Source organism: Bacillus rossius, chromosome 2 (assembly GCF_032445375.1).
Source record: "Bacillus rossius redtenbacheri isolate Brsri chromosome 2, Brsri_v3, whole genome shotgun sequence".
Lineage (NCBI taxonomy): Eukaryota > Metazoa > Arthropoda > Insecta > Phasmatodea > Bacillidae > Bacillus > Bacillus rossius.
Window position 1 is genome coordinate 21,205,364 of NC_086331.1, and position 22,560 is coordinate 21,227,923.

The 22,560-nt window shown below is 32.6% G+C and overlaps 1 protein-coding gene across 16 annotated transcripts in view; it reads right to left on the minus strand.

Moving 5' to 3' along the window:
- Positions 1-22,560, minus strand: part of LOC134529158 (eukaryotic translation initiation factor 4E transporter-like) — a 262,122-nt gene that overhangs the window by 77,629 nt on the left and 161,933 nt on the right. For 8 of the 16 annotated variants that reach the window (XM_063362945.1, XM_063362944.1, XM_063362943.1 and 5 more), the window contains one exon: positions 9,250-9,330. The exons of the other annotated variants lie outside the window; for them this stretch is intronic. In XM_063362945.1, the coding sequence (XP_063219015.1) occupies positions 9,250-9,330 (81 nt within the window). The remainder of the gene's footprint in view (positions 1-9,249; positions 9,331-22,560) is intronic. 16 annotated transcript variants of the gene reach the window in all.

Here is a 22,560-nt window from a genome sequence, read left to right on the forward strand (position 1 = left end):
TTATTTATTAAAATTTGTGACATGCACACCAACAGCCGAAGCTTTAGAGGTGTGCACAGAATATGTATTTGTTTCTAAACAATTAATATTGCCAATGAAAAAAAGGTAGTTTTATTTATACTTTCCAACAGCTTTGAAGCATTTATCGTAGCAGGAGACCAGCTTCTAACACCCTCAACATAAATTTATGCTAACTATAAGACTGAAATACCTAGCTTGTTGTACTCATCAGTGCTTAGCAGCCAGTAATCATTTAAAATACCGAGACAAAAGAGACTTGGTGCTGGATCAGAACTGCAAGTAAGATAATTAAGTTAAGTAAGGATATATTGAGCTCTCTGATTCAAACTGCAGCAATTGGAAGTGTTTTACTGTTAAGCAACTCAACACCACATATAAGAAAGTACCACCATTTGTTTTGGATTGCCTACACATTTTCCTTGAGGTCTTGCAACAATGTTTATATATTGTGATTATTGGAACAAATTAACAATCAAAGTTCTACATTTTTTTAAACAAATTGTGCACTAAATTCGTAGTGATAAATTTGTTTGTTTGAATTTTATCTGTACTGTAGAGCTGGGCTACTATCTATTATTTAAGATTTATATCTCAGAATAATTTCAACCATCCACATGGTATCACTGACAAAGTGACAAGAAATATATATTATCAGCGGGAAAAGTAAAAAAATAAAAATTTTAGTTTCATTTTACTGCTCATCAGAAAGCATTTTCAGAACTTAAGATAACTAATGATCTGAATAATTTTGTGGAAATTCACAACAAAGTAATTAATCGTAACACTTATATTCTTTCTAAATATTGTGTTAACTAACAAAACATGAATGGGTGGCTGCCCTTTACATTTATTATCATACACTTTGTGCCTTTCATTAAGTGTTCACATTTGATACCATTCCCTCAATCACATTTTCACCCCAAACTTCTATTATCTGCAAATTAATTTCTACCACTTTTCAAAGTTAAATATTAAAAAACCATAAAAGACAATTTTGACAATCCGCTAAACTTATAATGACCCAAAATGTTCATTTGATAAAACTAACCAAAATTAACTGCTTCTTTTAGAATTATATATCTGCAGAGAGAAAGTGTTCACAGAAAATGTGCATGCAACCAAGCATTATACAGTAGCTGTTTAATACAAACAATACTTAATTTTCTAATCCATCTTGTACACAACCTTTCATATTAACTTTAAGCATGAAAATAGCTCAAAGGTTAAGAGATTTTTTATTCACCGTAAAGTTCAAATACATTAAGTTCTCAGTGACAGTGCAATGGATAAAGCTAAAAGAAAAACTAATTTCAATACTTTGCAAAAATTACAGAAAAAAACTATCAATGCAAAACACAATATATCCTGCTGTAATTCTAGTACAACGTTTTATTATTTCATTTTTAATTTTTATGACCATTAAATACTAACTCAGATTGTACTTCATAATGGAAGGCAATCTTTGAAAATTAAGTGAATTGAGGAAAAAATGTGTATAATTACTATTATTTATAATTATTTAAGAAAACCAAATTTATAATATCAGGACTAATATATATATATATATATATATATATATATATATATATATATATATATATATATATATGAGAACAAAAACTGCATTGGAATACAATGTAAAACTATAACTGTGTACAGCAGAACTTCATTAAAAAGTACCCATTAAAGGATTTCTCACTATCATTATAAAGTACCAAATATGTGGGTTTTATCAGGTATGTTGAAATGAGATTTCACTTTACAATACACATCAATTAAAAAAATTAAATCTGCATTTCATATAGATTTCATCATGGAAACTAAATTTTTTTTGACATTTAAGTGTTATATGAACAGATTTGCCCTTTCATAAATAAATAATGTTAACGTACAATCCTAAACATGTAGATTGCAATGTGGAATCATACAATATGCTTTTTTTTCATGCAACCGATAATCATTTACTTTGTCGGGGCATTTATATTACAGTAAGTGAACAATAAAAAGATTGCCATCATTTTTAAAACTGAAACAAATTTTTAAGCAACCACACACAATTCACAGAGTGAAAAATAAGAGAGTTGTTTTGCCAAACCATTTGTGCATCAAGCACAGCTTCCAAGCCAAAGATTTATGCAAAACTAATTACGGATTTTCACAAGGGCTTTTTTTGGAAAAACTAACAGAATAGCAATTATGTAAAATATTTTGTTTACTTAATCTTGACTTTGTCCACAGGTTTTGCCCTGAGTTAAGCCAAATGTGACTCCTTCACACTCCATTCCTTTCCCAGGCCCAGCAATTTTTATCGCCATGTATATTGCGTGTGATGTACGCACGAGCCATGGTTTTAACTGCACGCCGAAGACTAGACTCTCACAAGAGAGCATTTTAAACCAGTGTCTCATCCATCTAAGAACCTACAGTAATATTGTTACTGGATTGTTTGACCCCAGTGTTTTGTTCCTTTTCCTATATTATCTTTAAAATATGTCCCATTGCTTTTATTTGCTGTGAACGTTTTGCAACGAGACCATATCCTGAACAATTCCTAAGGGTAGCCAAGGATTTCCAAAGCGGAACTCTTACGAAATTAATAACTGGCTTAATTAAGGGTTACTATTATGTATTCGCACGTGTAATAATTTTCCTAAATTTAGTATGTATAAGTAATCAAATGTAAGTGGCAGGGACTTGAATACTTATAACAATGATTCCAAGGGGGCGCTAGTCAGTCGCCCTGTCCACTATCAGGCCAGTCTGATCGTCAACATTTGAGGCAGGAAGCATGAGCAGATCCAAGACTTCATCATTCACCATCACTAATCAGTAATTCTGTTTTTTAAATTTTAATAATCTTAAACACTTTTTTATCCTCAGATCTTGCCTCCGTCAGACAGACTGCTTAAATAATTAATTGTACTCTTTTAAGGCATTTTAAATCAATGTGAGGAACTTTATCAGCCACGAGGGTGACAGATCTAAAATTATGAGATTCGTGCAGCCAGGCATTTTATCCGCAAATTAGCAAGGGTACAAGAAGGTGTGTTAAGGCATTTGGAAGAAATAAATTGTGTTATTAACTGTGAAACTTTGCATTCGGCTTATCAACCACGGGTTCAGTATGACCGGTATCAAGCACGTGGGACGGCTGGAGAGCCTACGAGGTAAACATCTGTGCTCAAGCGTGTCCGACGCTAAAAGCGGAAAGGGTTTTTGTACAAGACACTACTGATAGGGGTAAGGTCTCTATTCCCACACTTGGGTTACCCTGAGGAGCTCCAGCCGGGTTTGTGTTGCCCATAATCACACTGTGGCGTCCAACAAACTGACAAAACGCTTTAACCAAGGTACGCCCGTGCACCCCATTCTACAGCTTGTGAAAATTATTCTTTCAAATTTGTTTTATACATGCAACATCTTAAGGAACTTAAAACTGTAAAACTCAAGTTTGTGTAACTTAATACACATACATACTTTGTCTTTTCTAACGCTGACAATTTTGATCTATTTTATAAATGTGATTGGTTCTCCTGCCAACATGACAGCTAATAAACAACCTTGTGTCTCAAACCGACTATGCCTACTAGAGCTTCCATTATATAGTCATATATGGACATTTTTATACTTTTGATACAGTATATAAGTAGTTTTAGTATATAAAATAGTTTTAAGTTTTCATGTTTCACTTCTATTGGCTTCCCGTCTGAACCCAGGTGCCAGTGCCAACAGCTCTATGATACCACGCTGGAGATTACTACTTCCTACCATGAGTGGGTTCTACAATACTTTAAATTCTAATAAATCTTAAATTACACCCCCACTCAAGTTTCTAATACAATTTATGGCACCAAACTTAAGTTTAACCTAATCCTTTATTTACACTTTAGTATTAGTTACATTTTATTTTTGTCCACAAGGACTTCCTTAGACTACTAACAGTGAAAAATCATATATATCCCCGAAAAAGGTGAATAAAATGATGCTAAGAATTTCTACAATATTTGGTCTATGGGCAGATACCTGAATAAAATTAAAAAAATTAACTAGTAAAGTAGCTAAGTACAGTAAAAGCCAGCTACAACATGGTTCGGTATACTGTAGATTCATGAAAGAGTTAGAATGGTGACTCACCAGGAAGATTAAGAAATATAAAAAAGATATAATTCAAGCAGCAATCATGGGTAGGTTCCCGCACCATCATTTTGACGAGCGAGAGGAAGGCAAGGTGTGCCTGTTCACTGCTAGAAATATCAGATGAGCATTATTAATAAGTAACTATTTCTGTATTATTTTGCCAAACTAAAGAGTTGCGGATTCGAACACTGGCGGATTCGAACACTGGCGGATTCGAACACTGGCGGATTCGAACACTGTGCCTAACCGAATAATGGCAGATTTGAACAATGTGCCCAACAGAATAATGGTACTTTTGCACTTTGTGCCCAACCGATGAGTGCCAAGATTTGCCAATGTGCACTCTATTACCGATGAGTGCCAAGATTTGCCAATGTGCACTCTATTACCGATGAGTGCCAATTTTGCACAATGTGCCCAACCGATGAGTGCCAGATTTGCACAATGTGCCAAACTGAAGAATGCCAGATTTGCCGAATGTGTCTACATCATCCGGGGCTGCGCTCCACTGAGCCCAATATGTCACTTCCCTTCCTAACCCCTATCCTCATGACTTTTTATCTCCCCGCCGGCATTATGTGTGTGTGTTAGTGTGGGTGTGAGAGAGTGCTCCACGAACAACCGCAAGAGTGCGCAGTCGAGTCAATGCTATAAAAAGTAATTAATATTATAAGCTTTCTTTTACTTTCATAATAACATGTAATGTAACCTTTTTATTTCATCATGAGTGTTCATATTTTTTTCAGTTTTTAAAGGACATATTTAAATACCTGTTAACAACTGACCTGGACTGCTGAAGACATTTCCGGTTTTATTTTTGAGTTATAATTGTTTACGTAAATTGTTTAAAGTGTTTTATATTCAGTGTTAAATTTATGAATATCAGCAGCATGACTCGGGTTGGCCTAACGGTACTCAAGTTTCGGCGTGATAGTATTGAAGAACCACCTCAGCAGCAATGTCTCTTCCCATTCGCTTTGCATTGTCGCCCGGGGTAGGAAGCTTCCAGCACTCCGAGGAATTCATCTCTGTTGTTCTATTGTTTAGCCATGTGATGGTTTAACCATCCGTTAGCTGGTCGTGCCGCAAGATATTTTACAGTTCAACTTTTATATTATAAGAAATTGTATGATTGACTTGTATCGAGCACCGTGTAATAAACCTTAGTTTTGCTTACCTCACGTTCGCATCATTCACCTGACCACGTGTGTGTTGTGGATATAAATCATCATGTGGGATGCCATAAGAGCACCGTGAGTAATCAGCATAGCGTGGCCGACACAGAGCAGCATCATGAACCCAGAGTCTCTACCAGGTCTGTGCCCTTATGCATAATGGTGCCCACTAATCTGACCATCTATCCACTAAAAAAAACCCCTGGCCACATCAGTGTCAAACTGAATTTTGCCAGATTTGCAGAAAGTGCCAAACTGAAGAATGCTGCAATTCCAGAATGTGCTGAACCGAAGAATGTCAAATTACAGAGCGCTGTCTGTGACAGGTTTCCAACCCAAAATCTGCGATTTAACTATTTTAGTTTAATAATTTGCAGGATAAACTTTGTTTTGTTTGATTGCCTCAGATGGAAGGATTAAAAGAATAGTTTTAAGTATTAAAAAAACTTTTTCTATTAATTGTTGTAACATTAATGATTAACCAAGCAAACATACACATGCTACTATCAAATAGCAACAGAGAACTTTTGTCCATGGTTAAAGGTTAATAACTTTTCACATAATACATGCACTTATCCTATTGACCCTGTTAATTTTTCCAATTACGAATATCTATCCTATTGCCCATGTTAATTTTTCCAATTACAAATATCTATCCTATTGCCAATGTTAATTTTTCCAATTATGAATATCTAAGTTTTAACTTTTCACTATTTGACAATGAGGTTTGTCAAATGGCATAGAGACAGAGACTGAACCAACTATAACTATAGTACAGGTCATAACGGCTTCTGTGTTTTTTGGCGTAAGAAATAAGGTTAGTGACGACAAGGAGTGGACATGTGAATGTTTAAATATAGTGCATGCAAAAGATATTTACATACAAGACACTTATTTGAAAGAGACACATGCATATACACAACATACATCTTAACAGCATAATACACCAAAATACAGATCATACAGCTTTAACTAATCATGTTCCACATTTTAAACTAAGCTTACATTACAAACAGGACATGCATACAAAACCATATAGTACATGCTCAAGATGCAACATACCACACCACTGCCACTTCTGAGCACAGCAATACCTTATCCATAGGATTAATAATTGTGGAGAACAAAGCCATTTTACCACCTAACTTGTTTTAAAACTCAGTTTTTAAAAACCTAAGTAAAAATTGTGACAAGATGTTTTTTTTCTATTCTTTAAAGAAATGAGAAATAAAATAAAAACAGCACCTACTGAAAATTTACGAACAGTATTGCCCTACTAATTTGCAGTGCATATGAAAATTGTGTGCATGATTATCATAGTCAGCCCTACTTTCAGCAACAAAATAAACTGTAGTCAACATACAAAAAAAAACTTTAAACTCCATACTAGAAGCACACAAAATATAGTGTGCTAAAAGAACTATTTTGCTCCCATACATTATTTTGGTATTTTCACACTACAAACTATTCAAGAAAAATAAAACCCATTAACATTCATTAGTATTCTTAGTGTAACTTTCTAAGAACTTTAAATACACAAATGTTAGCTTATTTTCCAACAATGAGTGGCACAGAGAGAGAGAGAGAGAGAGAGAGAGAGAGAAGGGAGAAGGAAAGTGTGTGTGTCAGAGAGAGACACAGCAAGAGAGAAGGAAAGTGTGTGTGTCAGAGAGAGACAGAGCAAGAGAGAAGGAAAGTGTGTGTGTCAGAGAGAGACAGAGCAAGAGAGAAGGAAAGTGTGTGTGTCAGAGAGAGACAGAGCAAGAGAGAAGGAAAGTGTGTGTGTCAGAGAGACAGAGCAAGAGAGAAGGAAAGTGTGTGTGTCAGAGAGAGACAGAGCAAGAGAGAAGGAAAGTGTGTGTGTCAGAGAGAGACAGAGCAAGAGAGAAGGAAAGTGTGTGTGTCAGAGAGAGACAGAGCAAGAGAGAAGGAAAGTGTGTGTGTCAGAGAGAGACACAGCAAGAGAGAAGGAAAGTGTGTGTGTCAGAGAGAGACAGAGCAAGAGAGAAGGAAAGTGTGTGTGTCAGAGAGAGACAGAGCAAGAGAGAAGGAAAGTGTGTGTGTCAGAGAGAGACAGAGCAAGAGAGAAGGAAAGTGTGTGTGTCAGAGAGAGACACAGCAAGAGAGAAGGAAAGTGTGTGTGTCAGAGAGAGACAGAGCAAGAGAGAAGGAAAGTGTGTGTGTCAGAGAGAGACAGAGCAAGAGAGAAGGAAAGTGTGTGTGTCAGAGAGAGACAGAGCAAGAGAGAAGGAAAGTGTGTGTGTCAGAGAGAGACACAGCAAGAGAGAAGGAAAGTGTGAGTGTCAGAGAGAGAGAGGAAAGTATCTCTCTGTGTGTGTCTGTCTGTGTGTGTATAAATGTGCAAATTTTTGTGCATAAATGTGAGAAATGTACTTTAATATGTGAATATGTTAGTGTGTGCTGGTATGCAAGTGTGTGTGTGTGTGTGTATATATATATATATATATATATATATATATATATATATATATATATATATATATATATATATATATATATATATATATATATATATATATGTACTTGCCCCACTAAAGTGATTTTGAAGAAATTTCATTTCAGAATTTTTATTTAATAGATTTGAATTTTGTATTCTTACAAAACATTATTATGTTAACACAAACAATACCTTAACAACATATTCTGGAATAACTATCAAATTGTGCATCAGATAAAAAATATTACCCAGGAAAATTGTTTCTACTAACAATTTCAAATAAAATAAAATATAAACCATTTAGATGTGTGCTTTTTGATGTATTTTGATGAAATTTTAATTTTTCAATTCAAAACTGAATTTTTGTATGTATATTTTAATATTTTCTCAGTAAAATATAATTATTCCCTTTTACAACACTATCAAAATAATTTTCCTAAATTACATAGCTAAACCTGTAATTACTTTAAAATATTGCTCACACAAAAATTTAAGCACCAAATGTTAATTTTTTTCTTAATAGCGATAACAGATGAACTGTATTTAGGACACTAACCATATACGCTAACCAATTAAAAAAATTATATATATTTTAGCATCAACATGTTTGAATAAAAATCAGTGTAAATTATCGTAGTTTATATAAAAACAATTATATTTTCATTAACTATTGCTTGATGAACACTAGCACTGCTTGCTTTTCAAATGGCACTGCTTGAGAAATAAATTATATCTGATGTGCACCTTTACTCAATATAATACACATAGGTTAAGAAATTATTTTTTAAGAAAGTCAATTTTCTATTCAATCTAGAATTTTGAAAACATTTTTAAAATTGTTTAACTTATTTAACCTATAAATATGAAATATTTACTAACACTAAACTTATCTCTAACATATTTAATTTATATATATATATTGTTCCACATGACCTTCTGAAAATCTTTAATATATAGCTATAGAAAAATTATATGTTCAGAAATTGATTTATATTTTACTTTATCTCCAACACAATTTTGTATTCAGGTAATTCAAATACAATGCCCCTACGGAGATCACAAAATACAGTTAATTACCAATTAAATTAGTGATTAAAATTATATAAATTGAGTATGGAATACATAACTCTATTCTAAGGAGAAAATGATGGTTTAATTGCTTGGAGTAAATTTTGTTTATTGGAAAATAGGCTTTTACGTGTGTAAATAAAATGTTTGAATACCAAATTACCTCTAACATTCTCATAGAAGTGTTTAAATATCAATAAAACATTGGCTTCAGAAATAAATTATATCTGATGTGCACCTTCACTCAAGACTATATTTTTTTCAACATGCAATTTGAGAGTTATGTCAATATAAGAAGGATTAACAGTCAAAAAACAGCAAAAATGTTCAAGTGCACTAAAGTAAAGAAGCCTAGTTACCCAAAAAGCATCACAATACCCAGCAATTTACCTGCAGATAATCAACACCTGGTGTCTGATGGCCATTTGGGCCGCGAGCTGTGGTCACTAACCCTTCAGATACACGTGACAGCTGCAAACGAAAATTACAAACAAAAAAATAACTACTAAAGAGAAAAATGTGCTTCACTCTACAAACTAAATTAAATACAGAGGTCATGTCCATCCAAATCTGCTAACAATTATACAAACTGCTTGCAATGACAAGGTATTTAACTAAAACCCAAACAAATGTGGTGCTACAAATTAAGTAAGAGAATTAACACTTGGCAATATCTTCATAAATAAATATAAAGAAGCCAAAGAAAATATATTTTTTAAAATGTTGTGGTACACCATGCAAAGTTAAGTCTTTACTGCCAAAGTGAAGTGCTAGCCTGCTCAGTGAATAGCAGGGTGTTTAGTGCTGTTCCTGGACAGGAACTTACAGAAACTTAACTCCAGAATGGTTTGGTTAAGTTCAGAACAAAAGCCTTCTCACATTAAGCCTTCTGACAATGCTCTGAAACACTAAAGCTAGCAAAGTTAAAAAAAATTTAAGTGTATTATAATATGATTTTGATTTTAATACCATTTTTATAACACACGCCATTGCAGATTTGCACTGTATCATGGAAAATATTCAAGAAAGCAAAATCAGAAATAAAAATGAAACAATTTCACAGAGAACCACCCTAAATCAGCTGATGTCGAACAGATGGACTCTACTATGAAACTAAACTGGTATTATTGACAACACAATAACATCATCACAGACAAACACAAGCAATTGTTTTGTCATCGTTAGCACACTGTGTGTGTCTGTGCTGTTAATTTATCATGACTAAATTCCTTCCACAGAATTCTTGTGCCGTCTGATATTTAAAGTTTGAATGTGTGTGTGATGTCATTGTGTTGACCATAATACCTCTTTTGTTTCATCGTTGAGTTTATCTGTTTGACATCAGCTGATTTAGGCTTGTTCTCTCCGAACTGATGTTTTCATTTTTATTTCTTACTTTGCATTCATGAATTTTTTCTATTACAAACAGTGCCACACTACAATGGCATATGGCTAAAAAAAATTGGATTGAAATAAAATTCGCCATTGCATGATTTATTTCAAGAATGTATTATATGTACATTTCTGATGTTTAATTTGTACTTATATTTTACCGGATCATATAAACAGTTCTGCACTATACATGTTAGCAAAGATAGATGGTTATCAGAAAAAAAAAACAATAACCTGTATTTTCCTATTTTCTATGAAGGAGTGCATACATAACACAGATTATCACCATATAAACCCAACAAAAGAGGAAATGTAACCAACTACATTGAAAGCACATACATAGTGCATGCCAACCTACAAATATTTCAAGATTTCAATTGCATGCAACAACCACTATTATACTACTTGCCATAACAAAAATTATGCTAATACTGAACAGCAACATTCACTTGATTTTTGAAGGTTAACTTTTAAAAAAGGCAGTAACATCACTAAGTAAATTTTAGTATAATCCAAAATATGTTGAACTGATTATCCATGACATGACATTTCATTTCATGAAACATCCAATACAAGATAATTCTCTAAATTAAAACTTTTACAAACCTATGACCAAGAAAGAACACACATGATTTAGTAATATTTTTAGTCTAATGGCACAAACACTAGGTGTTTGCATAACCTACTACAGAATCCCCCAAACATTTGTGCTAATGAAATAACACGTCTCCACAGACAAAAGAACATATAAAGAGGCACAAATGCATAAACCTCTGTAATATGTTGCCTTATTCCAGAGAGAGTAGAAAACTTTTAAAGTTCATGCTACCTTTGATGTAAACATGAAAGAAGTCAGCAAGTTTTAAATTAAGACTGCAAGTTGCTAAGATAATCAGCCTGCCCTTACACAGCCAATCTTTCAGCCAAGAAAATACTTGGCCAGAGAAATAATTTTACAAGAAAGAGGTGGTATTCTCTACTTGCATAATATACTAAATTACCATTTTATTTTTTCCACTAGAAAATCTAATTAATAATTGTAAAAGATCAGGGCACAATACTTTGATCACATAAAAATCGAACCTTATTAAAATGCAAATCATAGTTTTGCACAGAACAAAATCTACACCTTGATTTGTTCTGGGCTACCATCTAACATGTTTGCATGTCTGTATGGGAGAAGCTAGTTGTTTGCCTTGCAAATCTATTGAATTCTGTCCTTTTAGATGCACATGGCCAAGACACTAAATGCATGAATGTATATTGTAACCTTATGCAAATTCATTAAAACATGTTAATTTCTAAAAGATATGCAGTGAACAAAAACCGGCATAGTGAGGGTAAATGCCACTTAGAACACTACCAATACCAATAGAAACATTGACTTGGGCAAAAACAAAAAAAAACAGAAAAATCTTGATTAGATTATGCTTAAAATATTATGAAGCCATGCACTGTTTCCAACTATCCATTATAATGTACTTTTAATTAATGTAGACATGTAAAGCCACACTTATGTATGGATATTAGTTAGAGCCATGCTAAGCAATTTATAAAAAAGAGAATGTAAAATAATATTTTAATTATTTATAAAAGGAACTTGAAGTTACCACTCTAAAAATATTACCTGGAATACTATTATGACTTATACCACACAACAAGCAAACTTCGTAGTTCAAAACTACGTACTTAAATACGTAGTTACATACGTGTGGCTGGTTTCTGTGTGTATACCTAGATAGCAGTGCAAATGATAATTTATATTATTGTTTTAAAATATAAAATTCTGTTATAGACAAACTACAAATACCTTGTAATTTTTAGCACTCTTGTCTCTAGTGCTATAAATTCCCTTTGATATTAACAAAAATTCAAATTTAAAAAACTGAAAAAATTTAACATAAATTATGTATGGAGAATATCAAGTGTAAACAGCCAAATCACAACAAAATTATCTTTAAGACTTATAATAGTAATTAAAATGATTAAAGTATAGAATTTTAAATGGTTCTTTGACATTTCAGTAAACCAAAACATGTGAATTTATTCTATATACCGAATTTTTTGAAATTGCAGGGTATAAATTTACTGGGTGGCAGGGAATACCAAAACAAGCTGTTTTTAATAAATAAATAACAATATCCAGAAATGCAACCCTGCAAAGTTACAGGTGCAAACAGTAGCACACAAATTCAATTTTGTGCGAATTAGGGCATTACTCCACTGACAAGAGGATGCATGATCGCAGCACTGTTTAGTTAAACGCTTCGCTGGAAGCAGGCGACGAGTGGGGCGCAGACATTAACAGTAAGTCAAAGGCACTAGCAACTAACAGTCTGGGCCCTATTTCATAAACATCACAAGTTACAAACTTACAAGCTACAAGTCACACAAGTTCACAAGTCACAAGTTCTGGGAAATGTGTTTCATAAAAAAAGTCTTGTAACTTGAAGTTGGTTAGCTTGTTTCAAATTTTCACAAGTCATCTGTTTTATTCACAAGTTGTTTACATGAAAAATGTAGAGTGCACGAGTAGCAAAAGATTTGAAATCGGCAGTACTGCAGATTATTTAACCAAAATTTTAACACTAATATTTTCAAAACATAACTTAATCAAACATACTCAGGAAAAAATGTTTTTAAACAAACCTAACCTAACCAACGTCTTTTTTTAAACCTAGCATACCTCGCACACAACACAGGACGGTAATTGTGGATATAAGTTACTCATGCAGAATGACGGAACTGTTAGGCTTAGATGGAAGATTGAAATATGTTTTTATATGTGGGAGGTACATTAGGTAAAAAAATTAGTTTGTTTATGATAGTTTAGCTTACGTTGGTCAATGCTCATTTAGGTTAGGTTAGTTTTGTTAAATTCCCAACCCCAATTAAGTTAGGTCGAGTAGGTTTATAATTGTCGAAACTTTCTGGAAATAAATTTTAGTAAATTGTGGTTTGCCTTTTTAGGTTAGCTGGGCCAGGTTAGTTTAATTAATGTATAAAAAGTTAATGCTTTGTTTCTTTTTGTCGGATGCTGCAATAAATGACCAATTTCTTGCAGAAATTCTAATTTTTGTGAACTCATCCTAAAATGTTCATTGTATTCATAGTATGTGACAAAGTTCATATTTATTCTCTCCTTGAAAGTCCTTTGCCTTCTAACCTCAACTTCTATTTCTTCATCTGAGTCAGTAAAAACAATGTCCATTGTTTGTACTAACAAAAGTACTAATTCAAAAGAGATTCACATTCAGCAGAAAGGTTTTTAAACTCTACTTTCAACTTGAAGTAAGATTTACAAAACTCAGAATGCTTGTAGAAACTTAGGGGTTTGCTACAAGTATTTACTCGTGAAATTTGGTTTATGAAATGCTATAAATTTTTTACTTGTAGAAAACACTTTTAGTTTGTAGCTTGTAACTTGTACTTTTATGAAACAGAATTATAGGAATTTTCACAAGCTACAAGTGATTGATTTGTAAATTGTAGACTTGTATATTTTATGCAACAGGGCCCTGGTGTACAGCACAGTGAATGGTTGACTATGGTATGTTTTCACGTATGACTGTGCAACAAACGCAGTGTTGTCTTAACAGCAATAGCACAGCAGAAGACTCGACACTTGCAGGGATGCTCAATGTGCAGATGGTGTATGAGGAAGCAAAGGGAATTGCGGCAGGAGCAGTGTGCAGTTACCAAGGGTGCTTTCACAACAGACATGTACTTTACAGGAAGAACTTCATACAGCTTAACCAGTAACTGCCTAAAACTGGAATTTCAACCACGAAGAGTGATTTACACCAGAGTGCTGGTTGCTAGTATGTTTGGCTGACCCCAAATATTTGCACTCCACAGGTAGCCCTGCTTCCCGTGGAACATTTAAACTTTACAATGCTGCAATCTCATGTCCTCTCACACAATGGAGTGAAGTCCCAATTAAGAGTGAAATTCTCAGCGCTGAGTTTCTGGACATATGTTCATTAATGAAAATAACTTCTTATGCTGCCCATTTAATTTATGTCCTGCAATTTCCGAACACTCTGTAAAGTCCTGCGTGATATATTGATGCCCTACCTTACATCTGTACGATCTGTACGATACAAAATTACTTCACTTGGCACTAATAAATATGCGCGCAAATGTTTTCAGTACAAATACTACAAAAAATTTTTCAATGCACAGTAACCAATAGAAAAAAAACTACGCAATTTGTAATACCTACAAAACTGCTAACTATTTTTGGAGAAAGCAACAAAATTATATGTTTGCCTGAAAGGGATCATTTTTGTCATAACTCTGTAATAGATATAGTGGGAACACACAGTTACGTAAAACAAAATAATTTACACTAAGAATTAACCCTAAAGCGACAGTAACCAAATACCCATTCATTAAGGTCCTAAACCTCAACTGACTTGACAGCATTAAAAACGAGAACTGCGTGGATTTAGATTTAAAAAAAAAAAACTATAAACATTGATAACTCCCAGATTTTTGTTACTTATTGGCAATATAGACCATTTATTTCTAATAAATAATGTAAGTGTACAACTACAAACATGCAAAATGGCTGCTAGGCTATAAAATTGACAATCCATAAAAAAAAGATTAATTTAAACACAAAATATAATAAAATGTATAAACCATTAACTGGTATAAAATATAAAATTACACTACTCAGAAATACAATAAATTGTAGCAAAAATAAGGCAGCTCAAAATATACCGCCTGAGATAATCTTGATCTGTAAAGACATTAGGATTCATAAATAAATTAAGTAATAATTAAAAAAAAAAAGGAACACTAAATAAATTAATAGACTATTTGATTTTAAACTATGCAAATTGTCTTTGCTCGCCAACCTAGCCAGAAAACCAGGTTAAAATTACTAATATCATAAATTCAGTTTGATTAGGTAAGTATACATGACTTTTTGTTATAATAAAACATTTCCTGAAATTCTATCCTTAAGGGGGTGGAAAAGGTTTAAGGGGATAAAAAAAAAAAGGTAGATTTTCTAAATTTATGAATCATGCTGAATACTTACCTCCCGCTTAATTAGCTTAAGAAATATTTATAAAATTAAACAAAAACAGGCCCCTTTTATCTAATCCCTTTGTGGTTGAATCTGAAAAATGGTAAAAACATACTTTGAAGCTTAGGTTATTCTAGCCCAATTTTTTATCTGCCGCTTGATTTGCTTGGAGATATGGAAGATGTTATGCATCACTAGATGAAGCATAGTTTCTTTAAAATCAGTATGTGCACATTTTGAAGAGAAAAACAACAAAATCTGGTTGGAAAAAAATTACATTCTGGTCTTGGCAATGGTTACCTTGAAATATTTGAAAACACTAAGTGCCAATTTGCATATGTTTGATTTTCTGTTTTGCATTACAAAAATAAAAGCCATAACCAATGTTTAGTTCTGCAACAGTAGACCAAGCACCGTTTATTGATCTTTGGTCTAGAGAAGCTAAACAAAACACAAATGTAGGTAAGGAAAAGAATCTGACTTTTAGAGCGTCGAATCACATGATGCCCAGCGTGCACTGATTTGCTAAATGGTTCAACAGTTTGAAATTAAAGAAATAATAGTGAAAACATCAAAGAGAACATTTTATAGGATGTACAAAATGTGTGTGAAGGTTGTATGTAAAACTTTATTTTTAGAGGAATTGCTATCAAGTTATAAAGTAAATATTTCTTTGAAAAATATCAAACGCTCTAAAGGAGTTTGTGATTGTCGTTGAGTAAGTGGTAGAAAAAAATGTGTACATTAAAAATTCCTTAAAGTCTCGCTTCCGAGAAGCAAATAGAGAGAATTTCTTTCAGTAGATACAACTTTGGAAAAAATACACAAAATTATACTCTGAAGATAACTAAACTTGTAAGTGTCCAAATCTCCAACTTGTGTAGAATACTACTGAATTAAGTTGCATGTAATCTGTGCAATATTTTAGAAGTTGAAAGAAAGTATTGTGTTTTTAAAGTAAAGCTGCAAATTTTGAAAGAAAAATATTTACATTTGGAAAGCAGAAGGGTAGAGGCGAGGAAGGATGACGACATGCTTGCAGCCAAGGATCAGCCTGATGTGGAAACCTTGGATTTTGAATTGGAGAAAATTTTGCCTCTACCGAAGATTCCTAACACTGTACATTATTAACAGGCCATTGTGACAAGGACAAAAAAGGCCACTGCTACGTCTGGGTTGAGAGTGAAACTGTTCGCGGAGCTTAGGAGATTGGCAGCTGCCTTAAAAAACACATCAATGAAAATATAACTTCAGCAAAGGAATGTATTTTTTGGTCAGGCTAGCATGGGGGCCAAAATCTAAACATAAAAATAGTTTTAGTACTTACTTCAAATGATTTTGGAAAATTACAAAGCTAGAAAAGATTACTCTTTGCTATATTCTCCCAGGAAACAGTTTTATTTCCAATGATAGTGATTTTTGAAGACAAGAGTGTGCTGAAGCTACAGTAACCGTTGTAAACTGTGAATGACTATATGATTGCGATAAAAGCATGTCGTAAAAATGATGTTAAAATTTTCCAGAGAATGGAAAAGACAGAATTCTTTAGAACACAAATGCTGAAAAAACAGAAACTAAACTGCAAAAATGACATGAAGAATCACAAGATAAACTGGTTTAAATCCATCAAACTTGAAATCAGAAAATGAAAACCATCTAAGCATTTTTATTAAACATGACTGTCAAGACACTGCAGTTGAATTAGGCATTGTAAGAAAAGAAAGGAAAGAAAGTCTTTCTATTCAAACATTTCAATTAAATGAACTCAATTCTATTGTGGCCTGGAGGAAAACAAATTTCAAAATCTTAACTTTATAAGACTGTCTTTTCTGCCGCCAATCCCAAAATGTGCAAGATTAATGTAGCAGTATTTTTACAGCGATAATAATGTGGAAGACTACATTGATGGGCATTTAATTTAAAGTATTAGATTTATTTTTATAATGTTTATTAAGTGTCTTAAATTATACTTATTTCTATATTTCTACAGTATTGTGTATCAAGTCGGTTAATAAAAACTTTAAAGCAAAAAATAAATAATGTAAGATTTTTTATAATTTTAAAGACTATTAGGTGCAATTTTATTCAAATATTTTACAATACTGTATCGTGATGATTAGTTAAAAATGAGATGGTAAAACAAAATTCTTTTATTGATAAACAGTGTGTATTATTGCTCTTCCTTCACACGAAGTAAAACAATTTCTACAATAAAAGTCTTGATAATAACCAACTAATTTCATACCTTCATAACTTTCCATTTTAGATTTTAACAATTTTTTTTTAATTTTAGATAATGTAATTTACCACTTCATTTATGATTGTACAATAAAGTGACTATTGGTTTAGCTGTAAAGTTTAAAAATGTGTAGTTTACTGATGCTTTATCACTACAGTAGACCTAATGCAGGGTTTAGTTATGCATTAACGACTTACAAGTACGTAGTTAGTCTACTGATGTAAAATGAAATTCCAAAATGAAAATACACTAACAGCCACTTCATTTATTTTAAATGCTCTTTAACAAGTAATTAAGTTATGTTAGACAACCAAATTAAACAATAAATGTTCAGTGAAAATTTTTTTTTGCAACTTTGAACAATAAAAAGATTTTAAATTGGAAAAAGTTAAATTATCTCAGAATGGCTTTTTAACACTTGGTCTAGTGGTGCATAACATTGTCTATATGATCTATTATAGAACACCCCATACCACCTTTCCCCATGCCCCCCAAACCAAATATAATTGCAAAATCTGATAACATGTTGCTTGCTCAATTTCTTACCTGCCACTTTTAGCTTGGAGATAGGATTTATTACTGTAACAATTAACTTTCCCCCTTTTCCACTATCTTTACGGTTGAATTTTGAAAAAATATAAGAACACACTATGTAACTAATTATGTACATTATTCATTCCAAGTTTCTTACTTCCCAGTTCATTTTATTCGGAAGTTTGATTTATTAATATAAAATTTAAATCACTCCCCTCTTTTACAATGCAGTTAAATATAAAAATAACAATGGCAAAAACCTATGTTACTCCAAGTTATCTGTGCTCAGTTTCTTATCTTCCATGTAATGTCCTTCGAATTTCTTTTTTTTTCTGCCCTAAAACCAAATATACCACCTTTTTACCACTTTAATGAACAAATTTTGAAAAATATACAATACGTGACTATAATCATGTTAATTTTTAGTTTCTTACCTCTAGTTCTAGTAGAATAAGAAGTATGCATATTTCTTGTTAAAATCAAACCACCCCTTAAGGTGTGAATTCCACAAAATAATAAAATAGGTTGGTAGTTTTGGTATGTTTATTATTGATAACCAATATCTTTCTTATGCTTGTTTAAGTTAGGATTTATTATTTTTAATTCATATTCACCCCTTTAGGGATGGACCTATGTAATTATAAAAAGTCAAGTGTTTAAGTTAGCCAAAGACCTAATAAAACCACAAAAGAATGTTTTCTGATGCTGGGACAAACCAAAAGCCAGACTTACAGACATACGAGGGGTTGTCTGAAAAGTTTCCGACCATAACATGAAGATGGAAGCACTCGTCAACAAAAACTGGGGAATGCGTTTAGACAACTCCACGACTATCCTAGAAAACTGTCACCATCACATTCCTGGCCAAGGAACAGTCTCTGCCATTTCTTGAGCTGATTCCCCCTTCACAGTTTTTGGTGTTGCAAACATTAGTCACCCAAGCTGATACGACCATATTTTAATTCAGCTGCCCAAAATATCACTGTGGTGAATGATGGTGCAGAGTTCCAGTACACAGCATCCAAATCCTCTAATTTTCGTAGGCGTATTGCCTTTGAAAAACAAATATTTAATGACAGCTCGATAATAAATTTTTCATTTTCACAAAAAACATATGCATTGACTTGCGCAAAGATTGTTAAAAATACAAATGCACATCCAAAATGGTTGAAATTTCGGAGAGTACATTCCAAAGCATGGGCAAACATTCCTCAATGTTTGTTGAGGTCGGAAACTTTTCAGACTAGCCTTATGCAAATAAAAAGGACATTTAAAGCAGAAAAACATGCACTTTCAATGTTCAGTTTACTACTAACATGCCAAACTTTTTTTACTACTGGAATGTGGCTTGAATGAACTGCATTTTCCATATTCTTGTTAGCTTAGGTAATGTCCTATTAACACAAACGGCTGGTATCTTGAAATTTATGCTGTTTCTTTATTAATGAATGTAGTATAACTGACCATGTTTTCCAAATGTGCACTTAAAATTTGTCTCAACAGTTGCAACATTATCAGCTTTCATACAATATGCCATGTATTTTTGATAGCACAGCTTAAACTTACTCACCCAAGTTGAGTTGTTGCTGTTAAGTAGTGCATAAGGACTGCAATTACTCTAAAAATTTATTCCACTGAAACCAATTAGCTCCAAGATTAATTCGTGAAAAAAAAAAAAAAAGAGAACAAATGTCACAGATATCTTTCAGACATCCAGTCTAGTAAGTGTTAGTATTAACATCCTGTATAATCCTGATAATTATTTGAATCAGCTGTAGAGCAAATTATATGCATATATAATAAATGGGACAGAGCAGAATATATTAGATTTTTATCTTTTTACAGCTCTAGATTGCTAAAGCAGTTATTTTGTCTATGTTGCATTTTTCAGTGGTGTCAAGCTACTGCATGTCGTGAATTTAACTAATTTCAACTTAAAAATAAATCAAGAACATTTATAAAGCTGATTGCACAGCATAAAAGAGTACTTCCTTATCAACATCATGAGCACAAATGTGTTCCAACTGCTTTTCCAACATTCAGTATTTACAGTAGGAAATCTACATATTGTAGAAATGTTTGTACTCATTAAAACCTCTTTGATGTGATAGTTTAGTGAGATTGCAATTTTTTAAAATGTTTATCAGTGTGGAATAAATTAGACAGTTGCATTGCCAGCTGTCCAGCTATGCAGTTTCACAACAAAAATTTTTCAATACACTAAGTTTCAACAAAAAATAAGAATTTATATTGAAAATATTTAATTTTTATTTATTTCAATTTTCATAATGCATTTGCCGCAAAAAAGTTTGTAAGCAATTTAAATTTAAGAAAAATTACAAATTATAATGGCAGTATGGTTTTCCAGCCCTGTTGCTTCTTTGTCATGTCTTCCACCACATGTGCTCTATGTTTAACAGTACTCAAAGTGACATTCACAACTGACATTCAGCTAAGTCACAGGTATATGTCTGGTCAGCATTTTCAAGTTTATAACAGTCAATCTGTTAGCTCAAGTGTAACAATACCTTTTTACCAACCATCTACACTATAGTTTAAGAGTATGCAAGATGTTTTATTTATATTTAGATATTCTAAATGCATTTGGAATGCTTTCCATTAGATAAATTTACATATTTATGCTTTTTCTAGTAAATAAATTGCATTTTGCCGCACAATTAAGGATGGGCCATTCAAATCCACAAATACCATCAAATCTTTAGTATTCAAAGGATTTGATATTTGGGGGAAAAGATTAGAAAAAATGTAAAGAGGAAATAAAGTAAATTAAAAAATTTGACACTGAAGATATGAAGTTTACTAAGTCAGTTTTTTTTTCATTCCTATCCTTACTATTTCCCCAACATATTTTACTTTTAACACATAATTATATAATTAAATTACAAAATGTTTAGATTCTGGAAACAATTTTGTGAAACAACTATTTAAAGGGTAAAATATTTTAATACCATAGTTAATACAAACATTTTAGTAGAAAAACATGAAACATGTCTTTAAACATGGTGAATGCTGGTGACACCTGAATGCAGAGATCCTAGTGGCTTGGCCTAAAGAACGCCCTCGAAATTCAATTCCTTTGTATTACATGGGCAATATCGGCACAGATTCTCTTTAAAATATTGTTGTAGGGTAATAATTCATACGCCATACATTTGTATGAAAACAGTGTATTCATAATCAAAACAAGTTTTCGCAATCTAAAAATATATATATATATATATTGACTTAAAGATCATGAAAAATGACAACTTTAAACATGAGGGCAATGATCATAAAACTTTTAACAATGTAACATATTTAACTTTCAAAGTGAATTTTTGTAAATATTTTGTAAAAAATTCTGTGAAACATGATAAAATAGTTTTATCTCCTAGAATAGATGCTCATCTGAAGTAAAAAAAATTCATAAAAATTTTATTCGAGTACTACTGTCCCCAGAAACACCATTAGTGTTTGTAATGTCACGTACTTAAACTAACCATTTACAACAATTCACAGCTGTTCAAACTTGGAAAACTGCTTGAAATATCACAATGCTGCTTATCAGTCTTAAAATAGAATGAGAACTCAAAGATTTAACTTTCAGAGTTTTATATCATATTTTTAAGAAAGGAACTTGTTTACTTCATACTCATTGAGATTTGTTTCAATAAAGGTTGTAGAGACACGTTTTTCAGTTAGATGAAGACACCAATATATTTCTTAATTTAAATGGCAGTTGCGCAAAATTTCACCAGGAAATACCAAAATGACTATTTAAGGGTAGGAAAGGGAAATGGGGATTGTTTTTAGGAATCTTATGCAGTGAGATTTTATTTATTTTGAAGGTCAAGTGCGTAAAATTTCATTAAGTTTGGAATAAAACTTTACTACATTTGTACAAAAACCATGCAAACAAGCAATCTCTACTTTATATTTATGTATACACACATATTTGCATATACACAATAATTTTATGTGAATACAATTTATTTTCATTGCAAGTATAAAATAAATGTTATATGCCTACCTAGTGTAAAATAACCAAACCAATGGACTGGGATTTGTATTTGAAGTTATAAAAACACTTAAACAATAACACGTAATTTTCTTAAACTATGGTGTTAAAATGTAATAATGAGTCATAACATAACAAATTGTAAAAATCATTAATTTAAACTGACGAGATTTGACCCCAAGTTCTTTCGTACATTAGTCACGTATAAATACACGTTGCTAAATACATGTATCGCGAGGCTGGGAAAAATTGTGTTATCAATGCGTAGTTCCAAAATTATAACGTATTGTCGCGGGTTGAAATTTTGCAGGGTTGTTGAAATCAAATTTAGGGACTTTACTGACGGGACTCTGGGCTGGCTGCTCTGTTCACTCGTCAGCGCAAGTGGCGTGACCATGTAATTGGGGCACGGGGCCGGCGCGGCGCGCTGCGGGCTTGCAGAATTTTGTTTGTTTGTTTGGCCGCGCGCTGGCGCAGCCA